Here is a 10,213-nt window from a genome sequence, read left to right on the forward strand (position 1 = left end):
ACAGAACTTGCAAAGTCTCCGATATAAACAGAGAACAACTCGGCAGCGAGGGTAAACGCATCGGGCAAAATCAAATACCAGACTCAAAAATAACCTGCACAGTCTGGAATGAAAGGAGAGAGCAAATGGCAGCGAGGACGCGAACTCGACGAGATCAAACCAACCGTGTCCAGGACGTCCGACTCGACCAAGGGTCGGCAACATTTACCACTCAGAGAGACATTTGGACCCGTTTCCCCACAACACAGAAAACACCGGGAGCCACACAAATGAATTTACGCGGCATGAGAATTTTTTTTTCTGCCTTTGTGCTATGTATAAACATTTTTTTTTAAATCAACGAACAACTGCAGAGAACACGAAATTCAATTTCCGCGCGCAACAAAACATTTTGAACTTCAAAATAAAGACAGTGAGTTGAAGGTTACTTTTAAGCAAAATACTCAACGTCTATTTGATTCCCTCTTGTATTTATGAAAAAAAAAAGAGTGAACTCAAATCATCTGCCGGCCACAAACCAAAAATGCCGTCCTCTGTCTTTGTGCTGTCGCTTATTAAGAGCGACAAAATATTTTAACCCGTTTTATTTAGGTGTTACAAGATCGCCATAATCTTCAAATTTAAATTACATTTTAAAAATGAATGAACTATGAAAGGAAAGCTGTACAAGAGACCGGCGATGCTGTACGGTCTAGAAACAGTGACATTGACGAAAATGTTGCCACTTTTGAAATGCCCTTTGACCCTTGTGACAAGGGTCAAAGTTACTCACGGCGAGAGCGTGACCACAGGTCTCCTACCATCGCCTGTGGAAATATAAAATAGCTATTTATACACTTTTATACTGTTGTCAACAGTGCTGGCTGCCGCATATTATTGACTTTATGACAGAGGTTGCAGGAAGATGTAAATTTGAATACGAGCTGTATTTGGCTCGCGGCCCGGACTTTTAACATGCCTGCTCTAGCGTGTTGAAAACAGACAAAACTCCAACAAAAAGTTGGCATTTGTTGGTATTTTCCAAAGCGGGGCTACCTGCCGTGGTCCCAGACATGGTCCACGCCCTGCGTCAGGTAGCGCCGGCAGGTGCTGATCATCTGGTTGGTGATCTTCAGCAGCAGCGACGTCATCCGCTCGGAGGTGTTGTAGTAGCCAGACACGGCGTGGATCATGCTGACGGCCGTCATCAGGCTCGGGGTGTGTTCCAACATCTGGGCCTGACGGAGCGGGAGAGGATACAGGGCCGCTCGGACAAAACTACCTTGCATTTTTTTTTTTAAAGTTTGTTTTTCTTTGTTACCGGAGTTGATTTTTCCAGCTGCACGAAAAACTTGTCGAGGGTTTGGAGGAACTTCACGTTGTCCTTGGCTTCGTTGGCCACGACGGTGATGTTCCCGTCCTACGATAACAGATGAACTGATTGTTAATGGATCACAATAATAATTAACCGCCAGAAGAAAACATTTATTATTTAAGACGAATCATGCTCAATTTTTGCCTCATCCAAAAGCAGTCATAGTGAAGCCCGACAGATGCTCCATAGACTCTCTGACATCTAAAATGAAGCTAACAATGCATGTATTTTTTTTCCTTTTTGCTATGAATAAAAAATAAAATAAAAAATATATGTATTGATTAAAAATTAAAAAATGTAAGGCTAAAAATGAAAAAAAAAATAATCAATGAACTGCTATGGAGAAAATAGAATTGTATTTCTACAAGCAACACAGACATTTGGAGTATGCTGGGTTGAAGGTTACTTTCAAATGAAATATTAAATGTTGACAAGTGTTTGAGCCCTGCTGGTGTTTCGGAAATAAAAAGCCCAATTTAAATGATCCTCCGTGCGGCAAACATAAAAAGCCATCTGTTTCCTTGTGCCGTCATTGTTTTATCACGTATACTAGTGCGTGCAGTCAGCTGTCATGGCCAAAAAAAAAAAGACTATCTCACTGAACAGTACAAATAAATATTTGCAAATGAAATAGACATTTAAAATGTTTATTTTACCTGATGAATGTTTTATTTTTCCCTGAACCTCAATGCACGGTGTCGCACATTGGCGATTGTGGCGCATATTTTGAAACGACACGTTTTATTTTAATGTTACCCAATCACCATAATCTTCAAATTCAGAATTAAATTTAAAAAAATAATAATAAGAAACAATTAATTAAGATTAAATACTCAAAATTCTTAAATACTATTTATTTTCCAAAAAAGAGGAAACACAGCAGAGGGACAACTGTCACTATATGTTTGGGAATTCTTACCAAAAACAATTTCCCTTTTTTGCAAAAAGCAGGAATGCTTTGACAAGCAACAACCAGATAATCGGTTGCCTCACGGAAAAGTCAGAACAACCTTAAACCAAATGGTTTTCAGTCATATTGATCCCAGTTTCCAGTTTCCAGTTTCATATTTTGTTGGCAAGAGGAGGTAGCAACCTTCAAAAACATCAGTATTGTCTTTGTACTCCCAATATTAAGCAAGATACATCTTATTACCACCCCATTTGCTGTTTTTCGGATTTTTTTTTTAAAGAAATTTGGCTTCTTTTGAGCTTTAACAAGTGTTTCAAGGTTAGATGGAATGATAAATTTCCAGCGATGTCCTTGATTCTCAAATTGCAATCCTTAAACACGGTGAAGTTCTGATCATTGCAAATTAAATACACGGCTTTAAATACTTAACAGCCCAAGGTTTGTCCAAAACTCTGCATTCACTATCAACCTTTTTTTGGTTATTTTGACGGCTAACGTTTGATAAACTCTTGCGTTTTAACCCGGACGCGCACACATTGATGAAAAAAATCTACATAAATAAAAGCGATGTAGTTGGAGTAATGAAGAGTGCGGAGAAGATGTGAGGACGCCTGCTCGAGGAGACGCTCCGAAGAAATGTGTCAGGTGCTAAAAGAATCAGCAAGAAAAAAGGAAAGGCGTAGACGATGAAGATGAAACCAGTGACGTTCAGTTGAGAGACGCCGAGGAGAAGACAGGAATCAGAGCGGGAGGCAGCAGATGTGGATGAAGATGTGGACGAAGCCCATGTTTTGGAAACAAAATCACACTGAGATGGTTTGGACATAAATAGAGGAGGGATAGTGAATAGCTGAGCCGGAAGGATGCTGAGGTTGGACCTGCTGGTCAGGAGGCCTCCAGGAAGACCAGAGAACACTCATGGATGGACTGAAAGAGGACATGAAGGTAGTTGGTGTGAGAGAAGGGGGTTAGATGGAGGCAGATGATTCACTGTGGTGACCAGCTGGGTGGAAAAGGAGAGGAAGACAACAAAAGGAATTCAACAAATATAAGTAATTTACTGCTATTTTGGGATCTGAGTTGTCAGCCCGCTTTGTTAAGATGATTCTGATGGGTCAGAAACGTCCTGAGCTCTAAAAGCAGAATAACGGCGTGGAGAAACTCACCAGCTCCTTCCAGAGCCGCAGCGTCCTGGACCTGGCCACCTGCAGAACCCCCAGGGTCCTCTTCACCTCAGGACGCTTGATGGCCTCCATCAGACTTTTACACACACACACACACACACACACACACACACACACACACACACACACACACACACACACAATAACATATAGCATATGTACACACACACACACAAACACACAGAAAATCTTATACAGAGGAACCATACAAAAAGACATCTGAATTTCAGTAGGATAGAAACATCCAGACACACACACACACACACACACACACACACACACACACACACACACACACACACACACGTAACATATATAACATATACACACACACACACACTTAATAAATATAACATCGTCACACAAAAACACACGTGAAATATATAGCATATAGACACACACACACATGCATGTAACAATATATGACATACACACATACATAATAAATATAATATGGACACACATACACATACTAATATAACAGACACACACACACACACATGCATGTAACATTATAGGACATACACACACACACACGCTCATAATAAATATAACATAGACACACAAACGTTAAATATGTAGCATATACACACACAAAAAAACCTTATTCAGAAGAACCCATACAAAAAGACATCTACATTTCAGTAGGATAGAGCAATCCAAATACAAACACACACACATGTTATAACATAGCATATGTACACACACACACACACACACACACACACACACACACACACAGAAAATCTTATACAGAGGAACCATACAAAAAGACATCTGAATTTCAGTAGGATAGAAACATCCACACACACACACAAACACACACACACACTCACACACACAGAAAATCTTATACAGAGGAACCATACAAAAAGACATCTGAATTTCAGTAGGATAGAAACATCCACACACACACACACACAAACACACACAAACACACACACACACTCACACACACAGAAAATCTTATACAGAGGAACCATACAAAAAGACATCTGAATTTCAGTAGGATAGAAACATCCACACACACACACACACACACACACACACACACACACAGGTTCTGTGCAGTAGTTTGTTGCGCTCATGCGCCCCCTGGGGACAGGAGCGTGCTCTCACCTGTTGAAGGTTACCATTCGTCTCTTCCAGTGTTCCAGCTCGGCCGACGGCCCCACGTCACCCGACTCCTTCCGTATCTGCTCGCCCTCCGTCAGCACCCGCCCGATCTGCTTCGCCCACACGGAGACCGTGGCCTCCAGCTGCTCCACCAGCTCACGGTTGTTGGCTGCAACCGAAATTTTCAAAAAAAAATTATGTTAAAAAAAAAATGCAGTTTCAGTTTCGTCAACGTTGGCGTGTACAAAGACCACAGCCCGTCGGGGGGTGGAGTTCATTCAAGTAGCTCGTAAAAAACAATAAATAAATAAGTAAAAGTCTGATTTAACCCAGCTATAATTTCTTAGGAGGCTAATCTATTTAATAAATCACCCGCATTTAAATAATGACGCTAATTTAGCTGTGCCGGGCAAGAGCCGATCCGATTTGCCACTGGGCAAGACGCAGGGTTTAACTGCTACCCTGTCAATCACAGGGCTCGCAGGCTTCTCTCCAGCTTCTCCATCTTCTGCCCACAGTCCAAAAACAATGAGCAGACTCATGGAGGACCCTAAATTGTAAGTGCTAATGAGTTCCATATGTGACCCCGTGATTGACAGCTGACTCGTTGACCCCACGACCAGGTTAAAATCGATGTTTTATGGATCGGCAGGTCGACCTACAGGGACCCGAGTCCCGCCCAGTTTTCCGTTGGATGTTCCTGTGATCCGAGAAATATTTTGGGGTTGTTCATACCCGCCGCGGTGTAGTCCGCCGGGCTGCTCAGCTGCCCGATGGCCTCGGGGAGCCCCGCCTGCGGCAGCCGGAACTTTCTATCAACGCTGCGACGCACTGAACTCAGACGGCGGACGAGCTGATCCAGCGAGGACAGGAAGGCCTGGACGTGAGGAGAGCCGATGTCGCCACCGTCGCCGGCCCAAGTCTGCTCGGACGAGAGAGGGGCTCAAAATCTATCTATCTGGGGGGTCGTTCCCAAAATGGGTGAAGCGGGAGGTCACGCCGGCGCCCACCTGCTGCGACCTGAGGGCGGGAACCATGACCTCGGTCAGCAGATCCTCCAGGCCGCTCAGGATGTTGCCACGGCGACTTTCCCACATGCCAAAGTTCACCTCCTGGGGAAGAACGGAGCGTCAGGGCTCGTGGCCTCCCGATGCGAAGCAAAGGCGTCAGAGTCGGTGACCTGGAAGACGTTGGCGGCGGTAACGGCCTTGGCGGTCGTCCTCAGGAAGAAGAGGCACGTCCCCAGCAGCGGCTGGAAGCAGAATTTTCATGCGTTATAAACTTTTATTTAGGAAGTTGGTCATCGACGCACGAGCCCGCAAGCTACTGTAGGCTCTTCAGACTAAATAAGATGATGAAATCCTTTATTCGCCTTCCAGAGGTGAAACTGACGCTCTTCGAGGACGGCCTATGACCTGATGGTCCCATTCGGGATTCGTAACTTGGATATTCCGGTACTTGCCGGGAGAGTTTACCATCAGTTTTATCATTTCCACCGGCAGCTTTAGTGGAAAACAATGCTAATTCTAAGGTCAGCTCTTGTATCTTTTCAAGTAACACTGATTTATTTGCGATTCAAATGGACAAAGCTGAATGTAATGAAACATTATTTACTGCGTCCATTTCTGATCATTTCATCGTGTTTTTTGAGCGTTTGTATTGATTAAATTATTAGATTGAAAATGGGAAGGAACAGCCGGTGGCTGCGAAGCAAACCTCCGAGGAGCCGGTGGTGAGGAAGAGTTTCTTCTGGGCTGCAGCCGATGAAGATGCATCCAGGGAGGAGGAGGAGGCGCCGGGGGAAAGATGCTGTGTGGGATAGGAGAAAAATGATTCATACGTAATAAAAAAAGAATGAAAAGCAAATCCATTTAATAAAACATGTTATTCCAGTTGAAGCGTTTCCATTCAAGCATGTTTTTAATTCACGATGGTAAATTTCATTATCGTCTTTCACAGCTAGACACTGTGACAAAGAGGGGAAATTTTAGGAAAGAGGAAATATTACGATATTGAAATATATATATTTTAGAGGAGAAGTCATCCGTTTCTTGACCTGATAGAAGAAAATCAGCTTCCTGGATCCGTTTGCAGCAAAGAAATCATCGATCAGGCCGAACTGCAGGAACGGAAGGGGTTAAATTTAGATGTCAGTGCGGAAAAGTCCAGAAGACGCTGCTGTTTCTCAGCCCAGCGCCTCCACCTTGTCGTCCGAGACCACGGCCTCCTCCACCTCCTGCTCCGCCAGCGCCGTGGCGTCGGCCAGCCTGCCCAGGAGGTAGCGGTGCCTGGCATCCAGCGCGGCTCGCCGCTCCTCCTTCGCCACCCTGGCCTGCCTGGCGAGTTCCCTCCTCGCCTCGTTGGACAGCGGCGGCGGCGGCATCGCCCTCCCGCAGGCCTGCAGGGTCGACAGGATCCAGGGGAAGGTTACATGGATGATATCTGGGAAATGATTTATTGGCTTGACTTTATTGACTTGACTGCAGCTCACTGTGGCTTTTGAAAATAATGAACGAGTATTTCATTAAAATGTGTATATTTTAGTTTGTTCAATTTTAAAATGTAAGTTTACTTTTGAAGATTATGGTGCTCTTGTCTTGTCTAAATCAAAAGTGGGCAATTATTTTGGCTGGCGCGTCACATTTCTTATTGAATTTTTCTGCGCGGACCAACTCGGTAGCATGTAAATAGAACACGATGAAAATATGCAATTTAAATATTTCAATTTTTTGGCATTTTATATCAACTTTAAAATCATTAATGATCATAGAAATGTACTAACATTATTTTGTATGTAATCATCCATACAAAATGAAACAAAAGGAAAAAATAAGGAGTCTCTAAATTCAATATTGATTGAAAATACTTCTTAAATTATTTAAAGAAAATAGTCTGGCGGGCCGGATGTGGCGCGCGTGCTGTACAATGCCCAGGTCTGATCTGAATGAAACATGTTAAAATACACTGCTCAAAAAAAAGTGAGCACTAAAATAACACATCCTAGATCTGAATGAATGAAATGTTCTTAGAAAATACTTCGTCCTTTACATAGTTGAATGTGCTGGCACCAAAAATGATCAATGGAAATCAACATTATTAACCCATGGAGGTCTGGATATGGAGTCACACTCTAAATTTAAGTGGAAAACACACTACAGGCTGATCCAACTTTAATGTAATGTCCTTAAAACAAGTCAAAATGAATCAATGTTGCTTCCTCAGTGGACAGTTTGATTTCACACAAGTGTGATTGACTTGTGTTGTTTAAGTTCCCTTTATTTTTTTGAGCAGTATATTTTTGTCGCTCTCAATAAGTGACCACACGTGCCAGTAGAAGGACAACAGCACACAGAGAGGGCGGCATTTTTGGTTTGCTGCCGGTGGATAATTTCATTCCGGCTTTATTATTATTATTTTTTTTAATCTAAATACAAGAGGGACTCAAATAGACATTGAGTATTTTCCTGAAAAGTAACCTTCAACCCAATGTCTTTTTTTCGCAGTTCAAATTGTATTGTTGCCTGCAGAAATGTAATTTCGTTTTATCTGCGGTTGTTCATTGATTTAAAAAAAAAAAGCAATATTTTATTTCTACATAGCATAAAAGCAAAAAAAACAAACAAAAAAAAAAACGTAACATGCCTTTTTTAAGGCTTTTTAAATTCCAAAAGGGTTGTGTGGCTCCCGTTGTTTTCTTTACTGCGGGGAAGGCCCCCTGTCGGGATCTAACACAGTGCCTTCTTGCTGTGAGGTGGACGTGCTAAGCCTCTGCGCCGCCGTGCTGCTCACTGATGCATTTAACAACCTGAAAATTAGCTCAACATTTTTTCTTTGATGAAAGTGACATGAAAATGGACGGTAAACGCAACCTTTCGACATTTTTTTTTCCAGCGCGTACGTTGTAGATTTGAGTTTATATAAAAAGGTGTGTTTTCGTGTGTGCCGGGGGGGGTCAGCAGATATATGACAAGAAAATCTTCCACTGAAAAAAAGAAATAGTCCCATATTTCTGATGTTCCAATCAGATTCACGGGTATCTGTTCAGCTGCAATTCAAATAATAAAGAAACTCAGAGATGCTTATGATGAAAGACCTTTTTCCATTGTGTCCATCTCTTTTTACCGTCCACTCACTGAAGTGAAGATGTTTTGAGAAGGAGCAACTGGCGGAGAGGAAAGATGGCCAGTGGCCTTCAGATCCTGGACTCCAACTCGCCGGCGCTCTCTGGTGGTGATAACTGGAGATGAGTGGGAGAAAAACACCTAAATTAAAAGTCCAGTCTGGAATTTAATAAACGTAATTTATTGTCATGATATATTATTTATTTTTTTAGTCAGCAATTGTTCGACTAGTGTGGCTTTAGCTTGCTATTTTTGCTTTAGTTTGTAGTTGTTTCATTGCATTTAACATATGATATCTGCTAACTTTTTAGCCTGATGTTGTCATTAGCATTTCGCTTTTAGCATTGTAGCATACATTTAGCTTATGTTCTGTTATCTGTTTAGCCTGGACATGTAATAAGCGTACATTTCGCCTGTAGCATACACATTAACTCGTGTTCCGCTAACTGTTAAGCCTGGAGATGTAAATGGCATGCTTGTAATAGCACGTAGGTGTTTATAGGATTATCTAATTTGCAGTTGTTTTGGTTTATATTTAGCTAGTAGCTGTTTGTCTCCTTGAATGTGAAACCCTAGTTCTAGTCTGATCATTTAGTGTTTACATTCTTAATGGTAAGTATGGTTGGATCAAGTCAGTATACATCCGCAGGTCATACCGGCATGGAGGTGAATCGGAGGAGGTTCGAGTGTAGCCCCGTCGCCTCCCCCTTCTTCCTCCCTCTCTGGCCTGCGGCTGTCCTGGCCCTCCTGCCCGGCGCCGTGGATCACTAGCTCTGGGGCCGAATCACCTCCAGTCGGCTCGGATTGAGACCCGCCGTCCGGAGGAACATCAAGGACCTGCTCATCCGCCATCTGCTGGCCGAGTGGTTCAAACAAAGAAACATTCAAGAAAACACAGAGGGTTGAAAAGGAGTTTTTTTTTTTTTTTTTGTCAAAACACAGTCTGGTTGAATTGAGATAAGACAAAAATAAAAAAGGAATGATGCTTGCAGATGACATTGTGATCTGTAGCGGGAGGAGGATTTGAAGTTAAGAGGCTCAACAGTCCAGAGCAATGGAAGATGTGGAAAAGAGGTTTGCAAGCAGGTTGGAGCGGGTGACGGAAAAGAAAGATGTACAAGATGGTGAGACCAGTGTTGATGTCGAGGTTTGGTCGGGAGATTTATGTGAAAGAAGTGAAAGAGGACAGGAAGTGTGTTGGTGTGAGAGAAGAGGATGCAGGATTAGATGGAGGCAGATGACCCCCTGAAGTGGGCACCCCACAGGAAAGGAAAATGTGTTTGGTTGTGTTGCTCGCTGGATGGGGGGGCCCAGCGGGTGGTGCAAAGTGTTCTCGATTTTCTGCCGAAAGGGGCCGATGGCGAGACTCGACAGGAAAATAAAGCAATTTGTAGAGGAGGAAGGGACTTTTCTATCCCTTCCTATCACACTCAGCAGGGGAGGGGATTTTTTAGTTTCACCCACCATCTCGGTCTGCAACTAATCTTCCGGATTGGTTTCAGGTTTCCGCAGCAGGGGAAATGTTAAA

General features: G+C 43.0%; 1 protein-coding gene across 1 annotated transcript in view; it reads right to left on the bottom strand.

Moving 5' to 3' along the window:
* Window positions 1–9,537, bottom strand: part of dnah5l (dynein, axonemal, heavy chain 5 like) — a 56,548-nt gene extending 47,011 nt beyond the window's left edge. The window contains exons 1-12 of the mRNA XM_086151620.1: window positions 9,342–9,537; window positions 8,698–8,801; window positions 6,768–6,962; window positions 6,621–6,683; window positions 6,281–6,391; window positions 5,745–5,816; window positions 5,575–5,676; window positions 5,300–5,486; window positions 4,568–4,733; window positions 3,431–3,524; window positions 1,301–1,399; window positions 1,036–1,217 (exon numbers count right to left, since the gene is read on the bottom strand). Of these exons, the coding sequence (XP_086007746.1) occupies window positions 1,036–1,217; window positions 1,301–1,399; window positions 3,431–3,524; window positions 4,568–4,733; window positions 5,300–5,486; window positions 5,575–5,676; window positions 5,745–5,816; window positions 6,281–6,391; window positions 6,621–6,683; window positions 6,768–6,962; window positions 8,698–8,801; window positions 9,342–9,537 (1,571 nt within the window). The remainder of the gene's footprint in view (window positions 1–1,035; window positions 1,218–1,300; window positions 1,400–3,430; window positions 3,525–4,567; window positions 4,734–5,299; window positions 5,487–5,574; window positions 5,677–5,744; window positions 5,817–6,280; window positions 6,392–6,620; window positions 6,684–6,767; window positions 6,963–8,697; window positions 8,802–9,341) is intronic.
* Window positions 9,538–10,213: the final 676 nt, after the last annotated feature.

This window comes from Fistularia commersonii, chromosome 8 (assembly GCF_037954325.1).
Source record: "Fistularia commersonii isolate RoL2024-O1a breed Wild chromosome 8, RoL_Fcom_v1.0, whole genome shotgun sequence".
Taxonomy (NCBI): Eukaryota; Metazoa; Chordata; class Actinopteri; order Syngnathiformes; family Fistulariidae; genus Fistularia; species Fistularia commersonii.